The sequence below is a fragment of the Lissotriton vulgaris genome, chromosome 2_1, assembly GCF_964263255.1.
Source record: "Lissotriton vulgaris chromosome 2_1, aLisVul1.2, whole genome shotgun sequence".
NCBI classification, from domain to species: Eukaryota; Metazoa; Chordata; class Amphibia; order Caudata; family Salamandridae; genus Lissotriton; species Lissotriton vulgaris.
The window spans coordinates 1,866,502,723-1,866,529,145 of record NC_141687.1 but is presented as its reverse complement, the minus strand read 5'-3'; the positions used below and the strand labels follow the sequence as shown (position 1 = coordinate 1,866,529,145).

General features: G+C 46.0%; 1 protein-coding gene across 1 annotated transcript in view; it reads left to right on the top strand.

Annotated features, from left to right (window-relative positions):
- LRRK1 (leucine rich repeat kinase 1) overlaps positions 1-22,954 on the top strand; it is a 758,414-nt gene extending 735,460 nt beyond the window's left edge. The window contains exon 34 of the mRNA XM_086958057.1: positions 22,208-22,954. Coding sequence (XP_086814183.1) covers positions 22,208-22,379 — 172 coding nt within the window. The 3' untranslated portion in view covers positions 22,380-22,954. The remainder of the gene's footprint in view (positions 1-22,207) is intronic.
- Positions 22,955-26,423: the final 3,469 nt, after the last annotated feature.

Here is a 26,423-nt window from a genome sequence, read left to right as displayed (position 1 = left end):
TGTCATTTGAGATGTCATCAGTGATGTCACTGACCATGTCATGAATGATGTAATATGTGACATCATCAGCAGTGGATTGCGGACGCGAGAGTTATAGTGAGTCCAACTAACTATAACGTGGGAATTTCAATGGTTTTGTATGAGTAAAATGTTCAGCTAACTATAACTGGTGTGAAACCTATGTTTTTTCAGTGAATACGTATTTGTTAACAGTGAGCACATTTGAGGCATTCCGCCTAGAGGAAGTATTTTACTTGCATAGCGCTGTATCCACGTTAATTTGCTCAGAGTGCATTATGGGCATTGAAGGACTTTGTGTTACAAGACTCAGAGACATGTTCCTTTAAATTAACCACATGGTTTGAAAACGGACCCTCCCAATGATTAAGGCTGATGCTGGAACGCGTCTGGAAGTGGTTGCATTTTGCCGCCCTGTGTCTATTAAAAAGCGCACTACCCCTGATGTTTGTCTTGGCGTGTTACTGTGCTAGTGTACATCAAGCAGGCTGCTCTGCCCTGCCTGCCGAGACTGCCCTGCCAGGGTCGGAGGCCCCCCCTACAAGGAGCAACTTGTGAATATATATATATATATATATATATATATATATATATATATATATATATATATATATATCCAACACACAGAGTCGCCTGCTGTGGAAGACACCACTCAAACCGGTAGGTTTTTGCCAACATTTCTTTATTGCAGGTAGCAACACGGGACCAGGAACCAGCTCACTGGATGTTCGAATCCCACCCAACGCGTTTCATGTAAGCACACTTCTTCAGGGGCTTGGGATCAAAAGAAATGCTGATGCACTTTTGGCGGCAACCTAAATGTTCAACTCTCCCCGCCTTGGTGGGCGTGGCCAAAACAACGGCCTGCTGGTAGTTGTGGTGCACGTCGTTATCCTTTAGTGAGCGGCATCACATTGCTTTGAGAAATAAAATTGAAAGTTTTTATCCAAGTGGATTAGTGGCACAGTTCACAAGTTGTTCGCGTTGCTAACTTATCCCCGCAAAAAATGGCACCAGTTTCCATATGCAAATCCGCCGATAGACGAACTCGCTGGGATGCTGGAACAGCATCGGGGAGTCCTCCACGCCCACCAAGGCGGGGAGAGTTGAACATTTAGGTTGCCGCCAAAAGTGCATCAGCATTTCTTTTGATCCCAAGCCCCTGAAGAAGTGTGCTTACATGAAACGCGTTGGGTGGGATTCGAACATCCAGTGAGCTGGTTCCTGGTCCCGTGTTGCTACCTGCAATAAAGAAATGTTGGCAAAAACCTACCGGTTTGAGTGGTGTCTTCCACAGCAGGCGACTCTGTGTGTTGGATGTTAGCGGCTTTGCCTGAGCCGCGGAGGACTCCCCGATGCTGTTCCAGCATCCCAGCGAGTTCGTCTATCAGCGGATTTGCATATGGAAACTGGTGCCATTTTTTGCGGGGATAAGTTAGCAACGCGAACAACTTGTGAACTGTGCCACTAATCCACTTGGATAAAAACTTTCAATTTTATTTCTCAAAGCAATGTGATGCCGCTCACTAAAGGATAGCGACGTGCACCACAACTACCAGCAGGCCGTTGTTTTGGCCACGCCCACCAAGGCGGGGAGAGTTGAACATTTAGGTTGCCGCCAAAAGTGCATCAGCATTTCTTTTGATCCCAAGCCCCTGAAGAAGTGTGCTTACATGAAACGCGTTGGGTGGGATTCGAACATCCAGTGAGCTGGTTCCTGGTCCCGTGTTGCTACCTGCAATAAAGAAATGTTGGCAAAAACCTACCGGTTTGAGTGGTGTCTTCCACAGCAGGCGACTCTGTGTGTTGGATGTTAGCGGCTTTGCCTGAGCCGCGGAGGACTCCCCGATGCTGTTCCAGCATCCCAGCAAGTTCGTCTATCGGCGGATTTGCATATGGAAACTGGTGCCATTTTTTGCGGGGATAAGTTAGAAACGCGAACAACTTGTGAACTGTGCCACTAATCCACTTGGATAAAAACTTTCAATTTTATTTCTCAAAGCAATGTGATGCCGCTCACTAAAGGATAACGACGTGCACCACAACTACCAGCAGGCCGTTGTTTTGGCCACGCCCACCAAGGCGGGGAGAGTTGAACATTTAGGTTGCCGCCAAAAGTGCATCAGCATTTCTTTTGATCCCAAGCCCCTGAAGAAGTGTGCTTACATGAAACGCGTTGGGTGGGATTCGAACATCCAGTGAGCTGGTTCCTGGTCCCGTGTTGCTACCTGCAATAAAGAAATGTTGGCAAAAACCTACCGGTTTGAGTGGTGTCTTCCACAGCAGGCGACTCTGTGTGTTGGACATATATATATATATATATATATATATATATTGCGACCAAACCAAACTTTTCATCAAAAGAAGGCGCTGACTCCGTGAATCATAATCCAAACGATATTTAATTGCTCAGTTTGCTGCTTAGACGCGTTTCGGCTGCTTGCTCCCGCCTTGTTCACTACATCTGCATGAACATTGTGTTGAACTATATATACATACATGTTACATGATCACATGGGTATTCAAATGTTTCACACGTTTCAATTGGCTAAAGGTTGTTATGGTTACAGGTTCATGACCCTCATGGAAAGGACATAGAAGAGTTCATGACTTGCACATTATAACATCATGGCAGTCTTTTTACACTCTTGTCTGAAACTTTGAAAACACATAAAAATCACAGTTTGTAAAAACGTCTCTAGTATACTTGATGTTTATAAATTCACACCCGTATATTTTAGACACAGAGATCACTCTAAACTATCTAAAAAGTGCATCATCACTAATACAAGTTTGAACTTCATACGTGATACACTGTCCGTGGCATGCTCCATTGCGCCTAAAGTTTGTGTGGCTGATATTAACATTGCAGTCACAATCCCGGCCCAGTGGATGTTGGACGTTGGCGCGTGCGACTGAAAATCGATCGCATATTGAGATAGCACGCCAGGGTATAAGCCCATTAGCAAAAATATGCTCACTACTGTATTGAGTAAATACTACTATGATACGAGCAAAAAATAGCATTGAGTTAGATATCTAACTTATTTATCATTTATTTGCGGCATATACAATAGGAGTGAAAAGATTCCTACTAACATTCTTACGCACAATGTTATTTAATTACTGTTAACATCCTATGGTGATGTGCATATGTAAATGTCTCACAGCCAGTACTTGTGCCATGAAACTGCGCAATGGACACAAATCGTCTCCAAGTGGAGTAGATGTCTAAAAACATTGTATAGTGTACCTTAAAAAGTGAGTGGTGAAAAATGGTGAACATAAGTGAAGTGAAGTGGTGAATTGAAGGAGATGTGATTGTGGTGTCCTTATGTGCATGTGATATAAAAACTAATTAAGTAGTAGTTGAACTGCAGATGTTAAGAATGGGTATTCAGGAAAGAGACAGTACAGACTGGTTACCGAACGGGATTTTAGAGTTCAGAAGGATTATGTATCTGGACTCTAGGCGACGTAAAGTCAGTTTACGGTTGCCTCCTCTTGTATTTCTGGGTACGCTGTCGATGACATAGTATGATAAGCTTTGGGCATTCCCTTCATGTAGCTGATTAATGTGCCTAGCTACTGGGTATGTTGGATCTTTGTTTGCTATTGCCCTAAGATGTTGTAGGATTCTGACATGTGCAGGGTGAATGGTAGAACCCACATATCTTTTGCCACACACACATGTCAACACGTACACCGCGTATTCTGTTTTGCATGAGTATTGTGCTCTGATGGTGTGCGGTCTTTGTCTGAAGGGCACAATGACATCAGTTGTATTGATGCCATGATTACACGCTTTGCATTTGCTGCATTTCTTAAAACCTTTCTGGTTTTGTAACCAATTGTAGGGCTTTTTGATGGCTGGGGCATTGCAAACCAATTGACTGCGCATCAATTTTGCTTTCCTATAGGTCACAAGTGGTGTTTTATTTATTTATTTATTTAAGGTTTTTATAGAGCGCGTAGTCACCCGTGAGTATCCCAGCGCTATCCACCGCCTGGCCGATGGTTGGGTCATTACGTACCAACGGCCAGTGTCTCCTAAGGATCTTGCGGAGATTAGTGTGGTACCTGTTGTACCCAGTGATCAGTCTAGGTGGCTGTCGTTCGCAACTCACAGAACTCTTGCTGTCTTTGGGAGGGAAAATGAGTTCCTGCCTAGTTTTAGTGCTGCATTTGAGTTCTGCTCTCCTACATGTTTTATCAGAGTATCCCCTGTTCTTGAGCCTAGTAAATAGGTTCTTTTTGGCTTTTGTCAAATCTTCTAGGGTACTACAGTTGTGGGTCATCCTTAGGCATTCAGCATATGGGATGGACTGTTTCAAAGGTGTGGGGTGAAACCTTAGCGCGTGCAGGAGTGCATTGCCTGCTGTAGGTTTGCGGTATGCGCGTGTCTGTATTCTGTTGTTTAGGACAAACGGCTCTAAGTCAAGGAACTGTATGGTAGTGTGACTAATGTTACAAGTGAATTTTAAATTTAAAGCATTTTCATTTAATTCACAAGCAAACTGTTCTGCACTCTCAGGGCTGCCCTGCCACAGGATAAAAATGTCATCAATGAATCGTTTGTACACCATAATGTTGTTGGTCATGGTTTCTGAGTGAATTACTTGCAGCACCTGCTCCTCCCACCAGCCCATATGCAGATTCGCATAGCTGAGGGAGAAGCAAGTACCAATTGCAGATCCCTGCATTTGCTTGTAATGTAGTCTGTTGAATATGAAGGTGTTGTTGGTTAAGCACCATTCTGTCATTTCAAGTAGCATGCAGGTATGTTTGTACAAGTTTATTGGCCTTTTTCCAAGATAGTGTTTGAGGGCGTTGAGGCCATCATTGTGCCTGATGCTTGTGTACAATGATTGTACATCCAGAGTCATGAATAAGTAGTTCTCTTCCCATTCCACATCGTAGATTTTAGCTAGGAAGTCCCCAGTATCTTTGATGTATGCAGGTAATTCCCTTACTTCTGGCTGTAGGAAATGGTCTATGAATACACTGGTTCTTTCGAAAAGGCTCCCTATTGCTGATATGATTGGTCTGCCAGGGGGTACTTTGTCATTTTTATGAATTTTGGGGATTAAATAGAGTTGGGGAGTTACTGGGTAGTCATTCTTCAGGAACTCAAACTCATGTTTGCTCAACAATCCCATGCCTTTCCACTTGTATAGCTCGTTGTGGTATTTTTCTTGTATACCAATGATGTGTGTTGGACTTATTCTCATGTAGCATTCACGGTCTTGGAGCTGTGTGAGTGCTTCCTGGTTGTACATCTCAAGTGGCCATAGGACTATGTTGCCACCCTTGTCTGACCATCTCACCACAATGTCAGATCTCGCCTTGATTTTCTCCATTAAGATGTTATACTTTCTCATTTGGTCGCCATTGTGTGCTATACCCTCTTTAGTACTCTTGATAGACAGTTCTTTGAGATCTTTTATCACACACTCCGAGAAGAGGTCTAGTCCATCTTTTGGCATTATTGGCATGAATACCGATTTGGATTTGAAATCGGTTTTGACCGTTTGGTAGATATTTATCTCCGAATTAGCGGCCGCTCCACTAGGTGTGATAAGGACAGTTTAATTCTGTTGTTCAAGGTCTAACAGATCCTGTAGTGCTTCCATGTTTGCCACGCTTAGGATCTGTTCCTGTTCATACGGTGCTGGTGTCTCCAATGCGTGCTGGCCTTGATTGAAAAAATATTTTTGTAATTTTAGTTTGCGGACATAAAGGAACAGGTCTATGCGAGTTTGGGCGCAATCAAAGTTAGTGTTGCTACAGTACGTGAGGCCCAGTGATAGAATTTCAAGTTCCTGTGGTGATAACTCTAGGTTAGTTAGGTTGATTACTGTGTTGTCACCTTCCATCATCGTCGTTTGTTGCGCCTGTATTGCTGTTTTGTTTGCTTTTGTGTTTGTTTTTCCCCACCGTCTGTTTTTTCTCCGCCGGCTTTTTGTCGTTGTTTTTGAGTTGGTTGGCCTCCTCCTCCATGTTGTCTCGAAGGGAGTCGTGGTCGCAGCGTTCTGAGGCGCTGCATCCGTAAAAAAGCCAGTTCTTGTACCGGCGTGGGTGCGGGACCAGTGGCTCCTGCGCTTTGATTGCTTTCTGCATCGGTGTCATATTTGGAGTTTACTTCGTTTCGCTCTGCTCTGTTCCAGCCCTCTGGTCATCGGTAGCTGTTGCTGGTATTTGACGTCTTATTTGGTCATACTTTCTAGCAAACGTGTATATTCTCCCGTTCATGTAATCATTACGATCCCTCTGAAACTTTATAGCCTTTCTTTAATGTCATTTTCATGTTTTAGAATTCTCGCCTTTATTTCTTTCATGCAATTTGCAATTTCATCTTTATTCTCTTTTGTATCCAATTCTTTCAATATTTCCTCAATTCGTGTTATCATTTTGGCTCTGTCACTTGCCGCGAATTTTACCAGGATTTTAAGCATTTTTTGGGACGATTGTGCACTGTTGTCTGCCCACATCTGGAGCATTTCAGGGTCGGGGTCTTCGTATGTAGGGGCCACCAGAATTCTAAGTCCCCTGGGTACTTGCCCAACATCGAGATATCTGATGAGCGATTTCACTTCCCACCATTTTGCTACCTCCTTCTTTCGGAGTTTTTCCAATTCGGCAAGTAATTTCTTGGTGTCGTCTTTCTCAGTTACTTGTGGTTGGGCTGTTACTTTGTTTCTGCCCCCTTTGCCCGTGTCTGTGTCTGTGAACACATCCAGTGCTGCCTCTTCTCTTTCCCTTTCCACAGCCATACTGAGCCTGATTAATTATTAATTATTTGCAAAGATTCACTGCCCGTGTGTTTTTCACTTCTCACTATCGGGCTACCTCTCCCATGAAACAACGTTACTAGCCCGCTCCCTGCTAATCCCAGCGAGCGCCGTCCTACCTGACAGTCTCCGATTACTCTTCAGCGATCGTAGACCCTCAGACAGTCAGTTTTGCGCTGGTTTCACATATATATATCCATAACCATGTGCATGCACTCACTAGCTCAGCATGGATGCCAGCATTTACATTCACTTCGGTTTGCCTATAAAATTAAATTCAGCCAAATGACATCCTACAAAGCTAGTCAGAAGTTAATGGAAAGGCTCAGTGAACCTTGCTGTAGTTTATCTTATGACGTTTAAGCGACCATATATTTGCCTTTCGTTAAATTCTGCTGGTGGCACGTTCCTCTGCTGCCAACAAAAACAGCAACTGGACCCCAGGCAGCTGACTCTGCGAACAGCCTGTACCTGTGGCAGGAGCATGCCTTTGCATCTGAAGGTTGCCGTTTTACTTTACACAGTGCAGTCTCACATCTCTGAGTGGTGAAAATGCAGCACGCTGAAAGTAACTGGAGCCCATTGAGGGAACACACTTGCGGTTGTGTAGACGGCAGTGGCTGGACACAGCCCTTTCCACACTCTCCCTTGGCGCAGTATATTACAACTGCTTGTTTCTTGAGGCTGTATTCACTGTATCTGTTCGTTGTGCTATATGGATGGGCAAGACAAGGCGCTTCAAAGCACTAGAGGTCTGATTTCTTCCCTGATAGCAGCTCGCTCTCTCTGAAAGGACCCTGGCACTCCATTCGGCACAAATATGAACTTCTCCCCAGGTTTATCCACCAGTGCATCCCGCTGAACCCACTCTTCACATCTGTTTTCTACTATAATCCATGGAGCCCTCGGCGGATCAGTAACTAGGTCATAAAGATTGTTGATATGGGGTTGGGGCTTGCTGAAGGTTTGGTGGGCCTGAATGCAGTCTCGCATCCGGCTTTCACCTTGGGTGGAAGGAGAGTGGCAGGGCTTGGCCTCTGGTTCCCTCAATTACACTGATGGGGCATCTATTCATGTAATGTCATGTCTCTGCAACAGATTGATTCCAGTGGGGAATGTGGACCACTTGTATACATTTTTACAGGGGCGGCTCCTCCACTAGGGCGTAGGAGTGTCGCCCCACTGCTTTCTTGCAGTGCCAGAAGCAGAAACATAAAATGGTAATAACTACCAGAAACATAAAATGGTAATAACTACCATTTTATATTTCTGCTTCTCGCACTGCGAGAAAGCACATGGATTTGGTTGTGGGTGGGCACGGCTGCTCTGTGAGCAGGGCTGGGCATGGGCGGAGTGGTGTGCCCACTCCTGCGCCGCATGACTGGCCAACCAAACCAGTCATGCGCACTCTGCTCTTCGCCATGCAGGCTGCAATGCAGCCTACATGGAGAACATGGTTGGGCCATCAGCCCCTGGCTGGGCGGTGTCCCGACCAGTTACAATGCTGCTTCAAGCATTGTAATTGACTTAGGGGTGGGAGAATGGCTGCCGAATGGCAGCAGAGACGATGCGGGACCCGGCCGGCGGGAAGGTAAGTTTAATATTTTTTTATTATTAAATTAAACCCTTCCCCCGCCTTCCGCGCAGCCCCCCGCCCACTCCACCCGCGAGTCATGCTGGCCGCAACTGTATTTGTATATCTGAATGCTTTCTCTTTTGACTTATGGCAAAGCTGTTCAAAGAACGACTGTCCTGCTCTGTTTGTTATACTAGATTGATGCACGTGATTTGATTACTTTGATTTTTAAAACATTAAATGATGCCAAATTTTCTTTTCTTTGTGGTGTGTGAGTAAAAAACAGCTACAGCCATCATTAGACCCAACATGAGTTGTATTTTTTTTTTGTCTGGGACGTTTGGGTTGGTACCCAAATACGCTTATTATACCATATTCTGACTTTTGCTGTCTCATATCTTCTTGGTCAAAATTGTAAAGAATTTTAGGGCACGCCGGGGCTGCATCTGGAACTTCACTTTTAGTACTTACCTGTTTGAAAAATTGCTCATAGTTTCCCCCAAAATAATTGTGAGATCACCAACGTGATGAGCGACTTGTTACCCGGAGTGTCCTCGCTTCCAAAGGTTGTGCGAGCCCACGTGAACCTTATTGTTATAAGAAATATGATTGTGCTACCGTTAGTAAAACTTACATTGTCCAGCATTCTCTTTCTTGAGATGTTTCCCCCGCATAAAAACTGCATAGACTTTTATTTCGAAGGGGGTTTACAATAAAGGTCCCAGGACCATCCGATAAATTATTTATTTTCAGGATTACAATACACTGTGAATTAGTTCTGTTCGATTTAACTTATGTAAATGTATCTCGTGAATATCTTGAGAATGTGGCATAGGGAAAACTCTCTTGGGACCATGCTGGACACCTCTGTGCTGCATCTAGCTATTGTGCCATTTTTTGCCTCGTTTCCCAATCTAAAACCCCGAAGGCTCCGTTTTTTTCCCTCACATGTCTTATTCGCTCGTTGTAGTGTGGGGTCCACTCTTCCCATTCCGTCATGCTTGCAGAGTCTCTACTCAGCACAAACACCACCTGAAATGATTAATTTCCCGTATCCTGTTGACCCCCCCTTTCCCTGTATGCCTTTATCAGTCTTCTTCCCTCACTCTACTGTAGTCTTTTTCTCTGCTCACATTTCCATCCTCACCTTTTTCTGCAGATTCAAACTTCTGAACTCTGTACTTTTCTTTCCATTGACCCCACATTTTTATCACACTAACTTTAATGCCCTCATTACCCACTGCCTTGTCCTCCATGTTATACTCGCTTCAACCTTTCGGCTAGGTTTGTTATGTAAATACCACAGACATAGATCCTCAAATATATGTGCAGCTCCTTTCAAATATGCTGATTTAAAAGATGCCAGCTTTGAATCACCCCCCCCCCCCCCCCACTATCCAACCTGCCCCTCTCGCCCTATTGCCTCTGCGTCTCAGCCTGTACTCTGTCCTCCTGTGCCTCTTCTTTGCCCTGCTTCTTCTATGTACTTGCTTCTCTCCGCTGGAATCCTTGCCCTCTGGACAGTTCTCTTTCGTCCATCTCGGTATGCCTCGGTCAGCATATCTCTTTATCAGTGCCTAATTAAAAAAAAAATGCCAGGGGCATGGTCAAGAGGCCACCATGGCATGCACCACCCATTGCCCCTGTCAGCGCAGCCATCACAGTACCTACACAACTACTAATCATCACTCTGCTACAAGTGTTACAATTCACACTGTTCCAGGCCCCCAAAGCTATAAGAATGGTTTGAGCGGTAGGTTTTAGCTATTTTTATTTTTAATGTATATTGAATTAATAAATTAAGTGTTGTACTTCTTAACTCTGAATCACACTAACAGCGCCACCATGTGGCAGCTGTCATAAGTGCTTGTGCTGACAATTAAGTGCTGGTGCGGAGCACCGGAAACCACCAGCTCAAATTAAGCACTGCTCTTTATGCTTCCTCCTGTTGTATTCCTTGACTCTGCTGGGGCAATGTCTGTGGTGTTCTGCTCTCTTTTTCCTGCTAAGTATTAAAGTACCTTAAAAATGAAAAGAGCAAGTAAATATCCCTGCTTATGGAGTCACAGGGTCCGTCGTAGGTTAGGGAGTGGAATGAGGCGAGGGGCATATAATGACCACAGCAATGCCGAATTGCACAGATTTTTGAGACATTAAAAAACAAGGATAAGAACTGCACAAAAAAGGTCAAGAGAACAGGAGTTATGGAGAGGACAGACCCCAGTGTAAAGGTAGAAAATAAATATTAGTGTATAGAAGGGGTCGATCTATTAGACTATAGGTAGGGATAGAAGTCTTCGGATATAGGGAGGGCATGCAGGAAAAAACATAGTTCCTGGAGAACGGGAGGGGGAACGGGACTGAGTATAGAAAGACAGTTTATGAGAGTAAAAATTAAAATAAGGGTGGCATAGACAGGACCACTGGAAGTATGCGGCGGAGAGAACCAAATTTGTCAGTTTACGAAATTATGCAGCAAGAAAAGAAATTATATCGTATAATGCGGCACATTGTGTGATAGTATTATCTCATAATCAGTGCTTTAAAAGGGCCGGTACTCACAGGTACTGAGTACCGGCATTTCTAATTTTTACCGCTCTGTGTACCAGCACTTCTCTGCTGCCAAGGAGAGTACCGGTACTCATCACAGGTATGCTCATTGTTGCTTTGACTCCCGCGCACGCACAAGGCTGTCTGACAGCCAAAGCGTCTCTGCCCAAGCAGAGCCACCTCTAAACAATTCAGCAGGGCTCATCTGCATAATGTCCGGTGTTCACCATCATGCTGTGTTTGACGGAGCAGGGTCCATTCAGGCCTTGTGCTGTCAATCACATTCACACCATGATGAGCATTTGTGCACACACTCGAATCCAGGCATCCCGCTGACAGCAGCATAAAGCAAGCCCCAGAAGATAAGGGGTGTAAAATGGCCTTTATCCCACCTGAGTCTTTAATTTGAGTGTCTGTCTGCTTGTGTCTGGGTGTTTGCCTGCTTGTGTGTGCATGTTTATGTGTGTGTGTGTGAGAGAAAAGCGAGTGAAAGAGGGAAAGAAATCAGATACTAGGAAGGTATTTAAAAGGACATTCTTGGAATGTTTTGTGTGAGCTTTGCTGCTTGTTTCTGTGAGTGCGCACTCAAGAATATATAAGTATTCGGCCACATAGTAATAGTGTCTTATATGTCTTGTCTTTAGCCCCGCCCACTTGCAACACTCCTAGCTTATTTTAAGAGTACCTGCACTTATTTTTTCCCATTTAAAGCACTGCTCATAATGTTGTCATTTTAACACGTTAACACTATGTAGTCAAAGGTTTAACCTTGTCTGTACCAGTCTGACACTGAAATACAGCACAAGCAAAAGAAAGGTGTGACTAGTAAACATTTGCCAAGGGTTTTCCACTGCATATCAACGCGTGTCGATGTGTTTTTCGTAGCTTACATCCATTTGAGCTAGAAACAAAAATGGACATACAAGTGGGGGAAGCAGGATGTGACGTAACGCTCAGAGCTGCCGACTTTGGACATGGAGAACCAAGTTCTAATATCGGCGTCTGCTTAACATCCTGTGATTTTGGGCAAATATCTTAATCTCCCTGTGCCTACTCAAAAAAATCATGTATCCTTGTTTAACGTAATTGGTGCTCATTTAAAGTGCTCCAATACCTTTGGGATATAAAACTGCAACAACAAAAAATAGCATGCTAAGGGTGTTCGAGTCCCTCCACCCCATTGATGGCTGATTAGTACTAATCCAACAGGTAGAAATGCAGGAGAAAGCGTCACTGTTTGGAGTTGGGACTTTAAGTGAGCTGGGTCTCACCAGTGCTGAGCACCGGCAATTTTTAAAGGAGCCCTCGAAACGGGTCTCTATCGGGCTCTGTTTTGTGCCCTAGCACAGGCGGTCCGTTTTTTTCCGGACTGCAGAGACAGCAGGCACATCGATGTGCATTACCTCCTCGTCCCTCCCTCGCTTCCATTCCTTACGCATTGAGGCATCCCTGCCTCACCAGACACCCATACCACGTCATTTATCACGGGGGACTATAAGTAGCCCCCAAACCCCTCAAACCTCCTGTTTTTCTCTTGTCTCACCTGTTGAGACGAGCGTACCACGCGCTGGCCGTTTGCGGTGCTGCGGTCTTCTTCTGGATTGCTTCATTTGGATTCTTTGTGGCGGTCCTCTTCCTCCTTGTTCTCTGCCTGCGGGGCCTGGCGGTGCTGGCCTGGGCAGCGTGATGCCTTCCCTCGCTGTGTCTGGAGTAGGGGAGCACTCTTGGTGGCAGAGCGGGTGGGGTCAGACTGACGGAGTCGCCGGTCCTGTGTGGCTGGAGCTGTCTTTCCCGGTTGGAGGCCGGAAGGGGAAGCGGCTGCGGTGGGGACGGCAGAGTTCCTCGGCTGGCTGTTTCTGTCCCTGATCACAGTAAGGGCCTCTTGTGAGGCCGTTTGTTATCCTTTATTGTGGGTTTGCTGCTTTGGTTGTGTTTTTTTATTAGCCACTTTGTCTCATTTCTATGCCTCCTGGTTGTTCGAAGCTCCCTGTTTGTTGGGGACTCATTTGCTCGGCACCTGGGATTGGCTACTGGACTCTGCTTAGTCTGCCCCCACAGTCGCCCTTGGGTTCAACCCCCCCCCCCCCCACGCCTCCCGATTCATGGACTCAAGACACGGGGAGGGGGGGGCACCTTCCGAAATGACATCACCCGGTGCCTGCTCGCATTTCGGGGAGGATGTTGCCTAACGGCCAGAGCTGCCGGCTTTGGAACTGGGGATTCTGGTTCGGGTCTCGGCATCGGCTCAACATCCGGGCATATGACTCGATCTCCCCCTGCCCAGGAACAGTGCTGGGATGCTCTCACAGTTGATTGACCTTGCTGTACATTTCCGAGTATTATTTAACGTCATGTGGTCATGACGCGTGGCCGCTGTCGGACAGCTGTATTAATGAGGTTCTCTTTGCTGTGCTTCTAGTGTTTGTTTCGTTCTGGCGATGTGTCCTGCCGGACTCAGTCTTCTGAGGTACTACATGGAAATATTTGAGGCTGCTGTGACACGCGCTCTGGGTGCCGGGGTTCCTGCTGAGCGCTGGCTTTCTCATTCTGCGGTGGGTCCGGTGGACTCGCCTAGGGAAGGGGGGGTCTCTCTTCCTCACTCTGTCATGGCTTGCTTTATTTGTCTTCTGCGGCGCAGTCATTGGTGTCTGTCGTTGGGTGGCTCGCCATGGCTATTCATGGGGTGGCGAACTGCTCAGGCTTGCTTGTCCACTTGGTGCAGCAGGTCATTCTCCTGGCTGCCGTCTCTTCGGTTGTGCCTGGGTCCCTGTGGATGCGTGACTGGAGGGCGGGTTCTTCAGGGGGGTCTTCTCTCCTTGAGTTCCCCTTTGTTGGCTTGATGCTTTTTGATGTGCATTTCTGGATTCTGTCTCTTTTCTCAGCTTCTTCTTCCGGTCTTCCCGGTGGTCCTCTGTCCTTTTCAGGACTGTTAGCGTACGTTCCTGACCATGGCGGCATCTGCCATGGCGTGTGCCAGGATCCATCGGTTGCCTTCAGGTGGATGTCCTGGCAGCTGCAGCGAGGCGGCCTCTTGGCCTATGAGCGTGAGGCTGTTGTCTTTCCTGGATGCTTGGTGGCTGGATGTGCGGGTTCGCTCAGCATTGGTTATTGTCGGGAGTGGTTGTCTATTCGACATTGTTGCTGTTCCTCCCAGTTGGGTCTCCATCCGTGCACCTGTCCCTTGGTCCCCGGTGCCGTGGTCGGCTCCTCTGGTGGGGGTTTGGGTTCTTTAGGTGCAGGAGGCGATCGTTCCGGTCCCCCTGACTCAACGGGGTCTAGGTTGTTGTTCCATTTTGTTTCTGGTCCGGAAGATGTCAGGGGGGTTCTGGCCAGTTCTGGGCCTCGAAAGGGTGAATGGTTGAGTTCGGACCGTTCACTTCGAGATGGTGTGCTTGCAGTCCGTCATTCCTTTGGTTGGGGGTCCGGGACTTCTTGTCTTCTTTCGATCTGCAGGATGCCTATCTTCATGTTCCAGTGGCTCGGGGGCTTCAGAAGTTTTTAAGTTTTGCGATCGGCGACTCTCACTGCCTGTTTTGCCGTTCGGGCTGAAGTCCTCTCCACGGGTCTTCGCCTAGCTTCTGGCTCCTTTGGTCGCTTTGGTCCGTACCCGAGGGATATTTCTCCATCCTTACCTGGATGATTGGCCGGTCCGTGCTCCCTCGTTTCGGTTGGCACTCAGTCACACGGAGGTGGTCCTGGCCGTTTTGAGGAGACACTGCTTTGTTATCAATGTGGGAGATTCCTTCCATGTTCCATCCCAGGATCGTCTCTTCGTTGGGGCTTGGTTTCGGTCGGATTTGGGGGTGGTCACTCTACTCGAGGCTCAAGTGGACGCGATTCATTTGCACGTCCGGTCTCTTCTGTCCGGTCCGGTCCAGGTGGCGGGTCATTAACTCCTGGTGCAGGGGGACGTGGTGGCCACGGTCTTTCTGGTTCCTTGGGCATAGTTTCATTTGCACGCTCTGATGGCTCCTCCGGCTCCCGTAGTGGTCCCCACGGATGCCAGCCTCTCGGGGTGGGGGGGCCTGGCTGGGGGTTCGTCGGACCGGGGGATTCTGGTCCCCCTATCTGGGGGACCAGCCTTCGACTTGGAGGCAGTCCGTCTGGCTCTGTTGGCCTTCTCTCGGTTTCTGCGTGGTTCAGTTGTTCTAGTCCGGGCGGACTACGTCACTGCCATCGCTTCCGTGTGCTGACAGAGGGGGGGGGGCGGATCCTCATCTCTGGCTCTGGTGGTGTCGCAGTTGTTCGGTGGGGCAGAGTATCATCTTGTGGCTCTCTCAGCTACTCTCGTTCGGGGGTGTCCGATTCCCTTGCAGCTACACTCAGCAGTGCTGTCCCGTCCTCTGTAGTTTTCTGCCTCCATCAGGAGTTGTTTGTGGATCTGACGGTGCGTTGGGGGGTTCCGGTGGTGGACATCTTTGCTTGTCTGGGCAGTGCCTAGGTGGCCCGGTTTGTATCCCGCAGTCGGGAGAGTTCGGCCTGGGCCCCTGGCCTCGGGGGTTCCTGTATGCCTTTCCTCCTTTCCCCCTTCTTCTCCGCTTCCTTGTTCGGGTCCGTTCCTTGGGGGCTCTGGTGATTCTGGTGGCTTCGGCTTGGCCTTGTGCCTCCTTGTTTCCTCTCCTGGTGGAGTTGTGGTCGGAGGTGGAATGGTTGCTGAATTTGTTTCCGTCCCCTTTGGTGTTCCTGGTGTTGCAGCGGGAGGTTCTGGTCTGGATGCACTTGGCGGCATGGAGGTTGGACGCTTCGGTCTGCTGTGTGTAGGTGTTCCGGCTGGCTTGTCCTCTACTCTGCAGGCTGCTAGGCTCCCGTCGGCCGGCGGGTCTTACCTGAGACACTGGCGTTCTTTCAGTCGGTGGTCTTGTGGCGGGGGTTTGGACCCTGCTTCCTCGTCTTTATTTGAGGTGATGCTGTTTCTCCGGGTGGTGCTGCTTTGTGCTTGGTGGTTTCTTCCCTTTGTTTACAGTGAGCTGAGTTTAAGGCGTTTCGGTGCTCTTGGGACTATCTCAATGTTCCTGATGGGTTGGTTGGTCACCTTCTTAAGGGTTTGGGTTCTGTTCTTCCTACCCCTCTGCGTCATTTTCCCACCTGGGATCTGTCTCTGGTCTTGGACGCTTTGTTGTCCCCTCCCTTTGAGCCCTTGCTTTCTGTGGGTTTGCACCGTTTGTCTTTCTAGTCCTTTTTGGTGGCCATTTCCTCTGCTCGCCGCCTGGGTGAGCTAGGCGCTCTCTCTTTCAGAAATCCTTTTTGTCGTACTTTTGGGTACAGGATTGTTTTGGGACCTATCCTTTCCGTTCGTCCTAAGGTTGATTCTCAATTCCACAGGGATCAGGAGTTGGTTCTGCCTCCCTTTTTTGTTTTACCGGTGTCGGTGTCTGAGGTGCGGCTTCGCTCTTTGGATGTTCGGCTGGCTCTCCTGGGCTATTTGGAACAGGTCGCTGGTTTGTGTCCTTCTGCTCCTTCCTTGTGTCGTTGCCTTCGGTCTCTGATTTCTTTGGCGTACATGGCGGCAGGGTACCTTTCTCCTTTGGGGGTTCAGGGTTGTTCCTCTCGGTCCTTGGCAGCCTCCTGTGCGGATGTCCCGGAGGCTTCCATTTCGGAGTTTTGTCGGGCTGCCACATGGGCTTCGCCGATGTCCTTTGCCTCTCGTTCCTGGATTGGCCAGGAGCTTGACCATGCTGAGGATTTTGGGTACAAGGTTCTTTCCGCTATGGTTCCTGTGTAGTGGTTTTCCTTGTTGTCTGTGTTTTTTGTTTAGCTTGTTTTTGCATACCTTCTTTGGTTGTCCTGTTGGGCTTTGTACATCTCAATGCTTGAGGAATGGAAGCGAGGGAGGGGCGAGGAGGTAATGTATCAATTAGTTACCGGTAATTGCATTACTCTGAGTCCTACTCTCTCGCTTCCATTACTTACATCCCTCCCTCCCTCCCTGGTAAACCAGGCCAACCTTTTAGTATGGTTTCGATCTCTGTGGTATTACAGGAGGTTTGAGGGGGGTGGGGGCTACTTATAGTCCCCGCGTGATAAATCACGTGGTATGGGTGTCTGGTGAGTCAGGGATGCCTCAATGCGTAAAGAATGGAAGCGAGGGAGTAGGCCTCAGAGTAATGCAATTACCGGTAAGTATTTGAGACATGTGCTCACACTGCTCACTTCTCACTAGTGGAGACGTTACGGCATGACCTCAAGCCAGGTGAGCGTTGTAGGTGAAGGGAAATCCTTTAAAGTCATTTTCTCTCTGGATTTCCCTTCTCTTTTTGAAACTCAGGAGCAGCAACATTGTCGTGGTGTCAACAGGGCTTTAAGTGGAAGCTTTTTCAATATTCTATACAAGCTTATTTATCTTATGTAACTTACAACCATTGACAAAGCCAATAGTCCTGACTTGTTGTAGATATGTTACTTGCTGTATCATATATCTGGCTGCAATGACAGAAACATTAAAAGTCAAGTCGGTCGGCACACTATGCTAAGCAGCACAGATTTTTTGCTTACTTGTTTTTAAGCCATGCCCTTAATTACGCCCCTTTGAGAGACCCCCCAGTTTTTTCATCCCACTTAAAGCCCTACCAGCCTTCATCATCTCCTTTCTGCTCCCCGTTTGCAGTGGAGGACCCATCGTCCAATCTTCCACTGCTTCAACACTTCCGTCCTGAAGTCTTCAGCCAGATGAAAGTGCACCGTGGCTTTAAGTGTTTTGTGTGCTAGACCTCGGGCCTGGCTCTCTCCCCGCAGGGGTGGAAGCCTGTCTCCTCCCACTGTTGACACGGCTCTATTTAAAACACAGCTGTTGGAGGGCGCAGTGCCCCAGCGCCTGTGGAGAGTAAAGCAGGCAAGAGGTCGTGGCTTTGAAGCCAGTTCCATAGAAGTGCAAACAGTTGTTTAATTGGCTAACAGAACAGAGGAAGCAGCACAGAGCTCTCAGGTGAATGGTGTCAGGCAGCTGTGGGTGCCGGCAGCGAGTGACGTCTGTGACCGGAAGCTGCTGAGCATCTTGTGATAAAAATAGTAGGTAGTAATACCGAGGCCGTGGTCATAATTGGCAGAGTGAGGAAGAGGCTGCGAGCGGCTCCAGATAATGAAGAGGATTTAAGAGGAAGCGGAAGAGACTAAATGTGTTACTGCAGTCGGCAAACACGCTATATAAATTCAAAAGTAAAAATAGTTCGTTTTTTAGATAGAAGTGTCGCTGCATTGCTACGGGGTGTTGCCACTGTAAATTATAAGTGTTTTTGTTGCCATGTCGGAACTCTGCTTTTTAACTTTCTCTGAAGGGTTAAAGGCTGCCGCACCCAGATCTTTGCTGCAGGTGCATTCACCCCTCCGCTATCCTTGCCATGCAATACGTCAAGGATTCTAGATAGGAGGCAGCCTAAAGTAAAGAAATAAGTACCCGTATTGCCTCCTCGTACCGTTTTCACCCATAATTCAGGACGCTGGGTGTAAAAATTCAGGACAAAGGGCCAAAATTCAGGACAAAAATTCAGGATAGGAGGTCAAAATTCAGGACAAAACTTCTGGACAAAAGGTAGATTTTACAGACACATCAGAGGAGGTTGCGCAATAGTATGTAAGTAAATAGACAACCATTTAAGCACTAGTCAAAATAGGTTTATATTAGGTTGAAACAATCGTGTACTTCATGGTTTTTCAGTATGCACGCAGCTTTGATCAACTGTGCAGGTCTTTTTGTGGTATTTCATATGATAATAATCTATATATATGGTTACAGCACTGGGTTGTCCAGTCTAATATTTTGTATACAATTTATGTTCCTGAGCAGGCATGTTTGGTGTGAGAAATGGTCGGGAAGATCTGCTCGGATAGACATTGTGAGATGTAAAGTAGCAAGCACAAGATGCAGCTAATCCAGATCCAAACACATTCAACCATTTGCAAACCTATCTAGCATGTATCCTTCCATCCATCATTTCACTCAATCATCCATCCATCCACCCTTTTACTCATTGAATCATTATCCATCCATCCACCCTTTCTATCCGCACACGCATCCATCCACTCTTCTACCCATCCATCCATCCATCCATTCACTCACCCATCCAGTCATTTACCCTTTCACCCATCCAGCCACCCTTTCACATACTCATCCATCCACACAGTAACTCACCCTTCCACACATTCACCCTTTCAGTCATCCACACATCCATCCTCCCTTTCTCTATCGACCATTTCACTTAGCCATCCATCCTTCCTTTCATCCACCCAACCGTCCATCTACTCATCCACTCAAGAATCCATCCATTGACCCTATCACTCATCCATCCTTTAAATCATCCATCCATCTTTTCTCTGATCCATCCACCCTTTCACTCCTTCACTTATGTATCCAACCTTTTGCCCATGCACCCTCCCCTTCACTCACTCATCCATCCCTACATCCACCCTTTCACACATCTGTCCATCCATTCACCCTTTCACTTATTAATTCATCAATCCACCCATCCATCATTTCACTCATCCATCCACCCATTCTTTTTCTCATCATCCGTCCATTCACTATTTCATTCATCCATTCACCCTTTCACCAATCCATCCAGACATCCACCCATCCCTTCACTTACTCTCTCACCCACCTTTTCACATTAATTGTGAGCCGAGCTTTCGTCTGCAGAACAGAAACTCACCCCTCGCTGTGGTTCACAAAGCAAAGGGAGGGGTTCAAGATGCCCCTGCAAATAGTCAATCTGAAACCTTGGAAGTCATGCTTGATGCACAGTGCTAGCAGGTGAGGTGACTGTGGCATAATGTTGTTGTCAGAGCTTTAAGTGGGATCACAAAACTGTGGGGTCTCTCCAAAGGGGGTGTTTGATGTAATTAAGGGCGTAGCTTAAAACACCTAAGCTAAAAATCTGTGCTTAGCATAGTGTGCCGGCGGACTGGTTTTCTGCTACGTCTGCGGCGGGATGCCTGGCTTTCACCTTGTGGATACCCTGCCGGGGTTATCTCACAGGGGAATACCAGGACGGGTTCCCTAAGCAAGCGCCGGGAAACCCACTGCGGGTAGCTGTGCGCTATATAAGCTCAAATACATTTACATACATTTATATAATAAATAACACCTACAACAAGCCAGGACTACTGGCTTTGTCAATTGTTGTTAGTTTCATAAAATAAAAAAGCAGAAACAATGGCTTCCTTGAATATAATATTGAAAATGCAGCAGTTCTAACATGATGGGACTGTGAAAGAGCTATAACACTTTTTTAAAGTTCTTTCACCACCTTATTTTAAGGAACTGGATTCTCTCGTAGCAGTGTGGGCATTTTCCTACATTGCTTCCATGATGCCCGAGGCTGGAGGAGGCCCACCACATGCTTTTCAAGCCAGACTGTCCGATTGTCATTCTGTATGTGGCAATCAGCCTCACTCAGAATGACAATGGGCGGGATGGGGCTGCTCTTGCGCTCAGAGGAGTGTGAAGTGGCCCATCAGGGAGTAGAGGATTCTCACACAGGAACAGTGCTGTTCCCCAAAGGCCCAAATTACGGACAAAAGGAGTTCGTAAAAGGGATCCTCACGGACAACGGACGTGAGGTCCCAATTACGGACGGTCCGTGAAATTTACGGACGGTTGGTCACCCTAATACAAGGACACATTCATTTTTTTGGGTGGCACGGGGAGAGTAAGTGATTTGTCACAAGTGTTGAGCAGACACCAGGCTCGAACCTGGTACCCCAGCTCCAAGGTGGGCAGCTCTGGCCATTAGGCATAACATACAGTTGGCCTGGCTCTAGCAGGGCGGGTTGGAGGGGTTTAATAAATTATGTTGAAAATGTGCTAGGACTCTGGGAGTCATGCAATTACCGTAAATAATTGAAGCATTGGTAGATGCATCCGAATACTGAATGGATACAGGTGAAATGTAAGGTGAAGCTGCAGAGATTTACCTGTGCAAAAAATGCAGCATCACTGAATTGCAGAGTACCAGTATCCGATTGGTTGTTATTGTCTGCGTTAAGCCAGGTGAACTGATCAGAATACAGAACAATGTCATACATTCACCCCAGTACAGAGATCTGGGCCTAAATCCTTCATTTTGTTGCTCCCTATGCCATTCCAGTTTGAACCCAGCCATTTGGAATTCAGTCTTGATTTACAAATGATCAAGTCTAAATTGGGGGGCATGGTGAGCGAACAAATGATTGATTTAACCCAGATCTCATGACTAGGGGTGAATGTTTTGATTTGTTCTGCATTCAGTCCATCAATTGTATGTCTTTGTACTGCTGGTTTATTCAACTGTGTATAGAAAAACGAAAGGGGATGATGGACGGAGTGTTGAACATTGCAAGCCCACACCCCCAGTCAACTGATCTGATATTGGTCCCAGGATGCTTGTTTCCGGTCCAGGGAAGACATGGTTTGGCAGTTCGGGCTGGACTGTTCCCATGAGGCACAGGGTCAGACTGATTTGCATATGGCCGTGTCTGAACTGGGGTGGCAGAGTGGGCTAAAGAACGGTGATGGATTAAACCCGGATCAGTTGACTGGGAGTGAGTGCTTGCAATGTTCAACACTCTGTCCATCATCCCCTTTGGTTTTGCTGTATTCTACTGTGTAGCCTTGACGCTATACCATGTGTCTCTTGGACCTCTCAAGTGCTCGCAGTTCTTTTTACCAGCATCCCTCCCTCCCCCCCCACCTGCCATGGCGGCAATCTGAGGGATAGCCCCGTGAGGCAGAAGCTTTAGCTACTCCACTGGTTTCCTATACTAGAATCCCGAAACTCACAGAATGTAACTAATTGAGGGGTTAGAAAAATGGAATGCATTTCTAATAGAGAATAAAAAATACCCCGTAAATTTGAGGAAGGCAAAGAAACTCGTTAAAGAATATGTGCGCAGAGCTCTTACTTCACAAAGCAAATTTGCCATAACGTGGATGAAAGCAAAGAAAGACTTGAAAGGTGAAGGGGCGGGCAGGCCGACTGGCGGCCTGCGTGCGGCCTTTCACGCGCGCACCACACACGGATTTGCATGTAATTACATCCCAAACCCCAAATGACCCTCTTACAAAGCCCGTCACAGAAGCATGCGACCCGAGGCATGAAAAAGCCTCACACGGGGCTTGCGCAAATCTCGCTTCTGTTGCATGAAATAAATACCCCCTCGCAACGTTTTTTAAAAATTATTATTTTAATAGAGAGCCTTGTGTAGAGCGTTTATATTGTCAGATGTTTCCAGGATCTGCCAGCTGTTTTCTTAGAAAAGCTACTGTAACCCAATTCTATAACGCTGTGTCTTCCTCCCCCAGAAGGCTGGTGGACGCAGCGGTGGTGGGCAAAGACAAGGTTGTGTGCTGCTTCGTGAAAGAAAACATGGACTGGTGCCTGGCTGTCTGGAGGGGCTGGAGCGCCGGGGAGTTTGACGTCTTCTACCAGGGCTACGAGGAACTCGGCAGGCTGGAAATCCGGAAGAGACGGTAGCCGAGCCCCTAAATCGGACCTCTATGAGCGAGGCACTGCTGGGAGCTCCCTTCAGTAGCCTCCTCCCAGGAACTTTTTTTTTGAGAAAGGGAAAAAACGTTGCTGCTAAAAGATCGTCCCGGGGTCTTGCTGAAAATATATCTACTGTGTAGTGTTTTTTGTTGTTGTTGTTTTTTTTTTTTAAATGTGTTGCCTTCCATATCCAATCCCCACCCTATTCCCTCCACATTTTATTCCAATCCTTTGACTCCCAAGGAGCGTTTCTCGTATTTCTGAAGCATTAAGGACATTTATTGAGGTGAACAATAACTTTGCACCATTAGTGCGCAGGAGTCTTTCCTTGGCATCGCCTATGACAGGATTCCATTTTGAATGGATGAACTGCTGAATTGTGCTGCCAGAAAAACAAAATGCACACCTTGCCCCATGTGAAGGAAAAGACTGCAACGGCTCGGGTTTGTCACCTGGTGTCGCTCGTCAGAGGACAGCATTTCTTTAATCAGTGCAATATGGGACGACGTTGGAGAGGATGTGTTTATTAGTATGTTTTTTGTAATAAAATTAAATGGACACAGCTTCGATCTGAGCACTCTTTTACAACAGGTTGTTTATTCCTTTTTTTCTAGCAAATACCCCCGTTTGCAATTCAGACACCAATTGCAAATGCGAGACGTGCATGCTTGCACGTCTGTTGTGCACCGCAGGACTGGCTTTTCAATGAAGTGGAACATTAACTGAAACACAAGGATTAGTTGTTTTCTGCACAGTGCCAACATGAATGCCTGGGGCCTGTGAATACTGTGTTGCAGCCTAGTAGTCTTTCTGTGTGGTGTCCATGTCTACTGAGAAGAGGGAGCGTTTCATCATCACACACGCCAGCAGCAAAGATTCAAGCAGAAGACTCACGTTTTTTAAAACCTCAAATGTTTTCTTTCTTCTTTCCCTCCACTTCAATGCAAGGCAATGTGGAAAATACATTCCCAGACTATTTTAATAATTTCCTTCTTTACTGGCATATTTGTAATAATGGGAGCCTACTTTACCTGATTAGTGGTGGGATCAGGGCTTTAGGTGGGCTGGGTCCCTGTGGGTCTCAGTCCCGGAAGTAATTAAAAGCTAACGTTGAAACAGGCCTATTAGGCTATATCCTAACTTTGATAGACAAAACACATTGCCCGATTTCTGAACAGCGAATGTACAGCATGTTAAGATAAGCCAAGTCCATGATTTAAGTTCTATTTATATTTCATATGTTTAACCTAATCTTCTCTTATTTATTTATTTTAAAAGTTTTATATAGTGCTAGCTTGACCCGTAGGTATCAGAGCGCTTCACATACACACTGTAAAAACAGAAGGAAATTGCATTACATAATAGGAAGGCAGTATGGAAGCAAAACAGAGATAAAAAATTGCTTGTTCTTTCCTGGATGTTATATATCTATAGTTTGTTTTGTGACGCACATCACTCTTGTATAGTGAATACTATGAACTGAGTGGCCTGGAGGTGTTAATAAAGGGCCACAATAGAGAGTTCTGGTGTTGAGCCGGATAAAAAAGTGAGAGTTTCTCACTTGGCTGTCACTGTGTCCAAAAAGAGTTCACAATACATGGACACCCGATCCTCGGCCTCTCTGCAGAGGCCACGTATGCCAGTTGCAGCTGTGATTCTATGCAGATGTGTGTGAACGAGATAAGCAATGGTCAAAATATTGACACAGCGTGAGTAAAAGAAAATGCATTTCTTAGAAGCCAGTGAATGTGTTGTGTGTGCAAGAGGTGGTGAAGTGAATGAGATGCTAGGGAGTTCATAAAGGGGAGAGGGCCTGTTTGCTGGCCAGACCTGTGTGATGCTCGTGTTTTGCCAGAAAAGCTGTTTTAGAAAAGCAAGGTGTGAAATGAAATAGTCTTATCTGAAAGGGGTGGTGAAGAGAAGGACATGAGAGGAAGTACATACAGTGGTGAGTGACAAGTCTGTGCTCAAGGGGGAAAGAGTTGAAGTGTGAGAAGCGCAAAATAAAGATGTGAAGAAAACAAGGACACAAAAGTCAAACGTAGACTGCAGATAAATATGGTATGAAGGGAAGAATGAGTGTTTGAGACACTCTGAAGACCACTATATCTTCCAAAGGCCTCAGTAATGTTTAATTTAGTCACATAATTTCAGAATTGAAACCTTTTCAATATCATTCACAACAAAAAAATTGTTGTTGCTCTTTAATCTTATGCAGTTAAGAACTATTGACAAAGCCAATTGTCCTGGCTTGTGTTAGTTGTATGTTGACTGTTAAGTTATATAGCTGGATGCAATAACAGAAAGCACAGATAAACAGCAAAATACTATGTGACACACACGATGGGAAGTGGAGATTTTTAGTTTATATATTTAATCTATTTATTTAATCCACACTCTTGAAAAAAATTGTCCATGCCCCTTTTAGTGCCTGCCCATCCCCAGTTTTTTCATCCCACTTAAAAGTCCTTGGTGCGGTTGAAGTCATATGAGCAGTTTCAATGAGGCAAGATGCCGTGCGTTGCCCCACAGGATGATTTCAGTCACTTGCTTTAAGCTCCATGGACACAGAAATGAACAATAACCACCCACCTCCCCTTTGCTGGCACAAGAACCAAGAATTAACACTATTCATTGTGTGTAGCACAAACAGGTGCTGGTTCCCAAGCTGCCTTTCTTTGAACCAGTAGCTGCATCTACCCATTTCAGGTGGTGGGGCGGGGAGAAGGGGGAGGGGAATGAAGATAAAAAAAAAACACTTACCACAAAGGGCCGCCCGCCGCCTCGCCTCCATTCTTGGGGAGAGGATGTCTTTTTTTTTTGTTTTAATCCTTTTTATTAATGGATATCACAGGCAGAATTAAACAGAACAATCAAAATTTTGTTGTACATAATTTCCAATGTCTTTAAAGATTATTACAAAAAGCAGTTTACCATTGCTAGTAAGTAATAGTCAATTCTCAGACAGACAAATGAAAAATAATTGTAAAAAAAAGGGTTTACAAAAATAAATACAATCTTATCTGAATTTGAGTTAAGCACGACTTCAAATCAAGTTAGTTAGTGTCGGGTATATAAAACACGCCTCCCCATATTCTCTTTACTTTAATCATTGCTTTCACTCCTCTTTTCCTAGCTAAAGATAGCTCCATATGATGTATCTCTTTAACCAAGCACCATCATTCATTCACATTAGGTGCTTGATCAGCTATCCAAGCTCTGGCCAAAAATAACCTTGCACATGCCAGCACAATAAAAATTAAATCTTGAAAAGGTGTAGGGTTAGTCTGTATACTTAGCAGTATCATTTCGGATGTTAAAGGTGCATCAATTAGCAATTTCAATCTCAATATCTTCCCTATACTATTCCAAAATGAAGCTAGCGCAGGGCATAGAGCAAACATGTGTTCTAGATCTGCCGCTTGTAAATGACATTTGGGGCATTTGGTTCGATTGTTAGAACCATTATTCAAGGACCATTTGCTTATTTGCAGAGGAGTGTAGTAAAGTTGGCAGATTGTTTTGTATGCTTGCAGTTTTAAGCTTGAAGAGTGAACCAGCGTATCAATTTTCTTTAAGGAGTAAGATATTTCATTCGAAGTGATACCTGTTGGAAAGCAAAGGGCCCATTTCTCTGCTATTTTTGGACACTCGTCTGGTTTATTTTCAGTAAGGCATTTGTATCCCTCACTAATGGTTACTATTTGATTTTCCTCTCCCTTGTACAAACATTGCCAAAAATTCGAATCCAGAATCTTTCATTTTTAATTTTCTTACAAAAAAATCACAAATTTGTGTATATTTAAAGTAAGTATGCTCTGGTAGTTTGTACAATAACCTTAATGTTTCAAACTCCAAAAAGCCTGAGGAACCGTAAAGATCCCCAAGTTTTGATATACCTTGACTCTCCCATATTTTACACCCAGAATCAGAAAAAATACTAGGTAAGCCTGGGTTGTTCCAAAGACTTAAGAGTGTGTGATAAAATGATAGCTTATTCTGATTCATAAGTATCCTCCAGATGTTAATTAT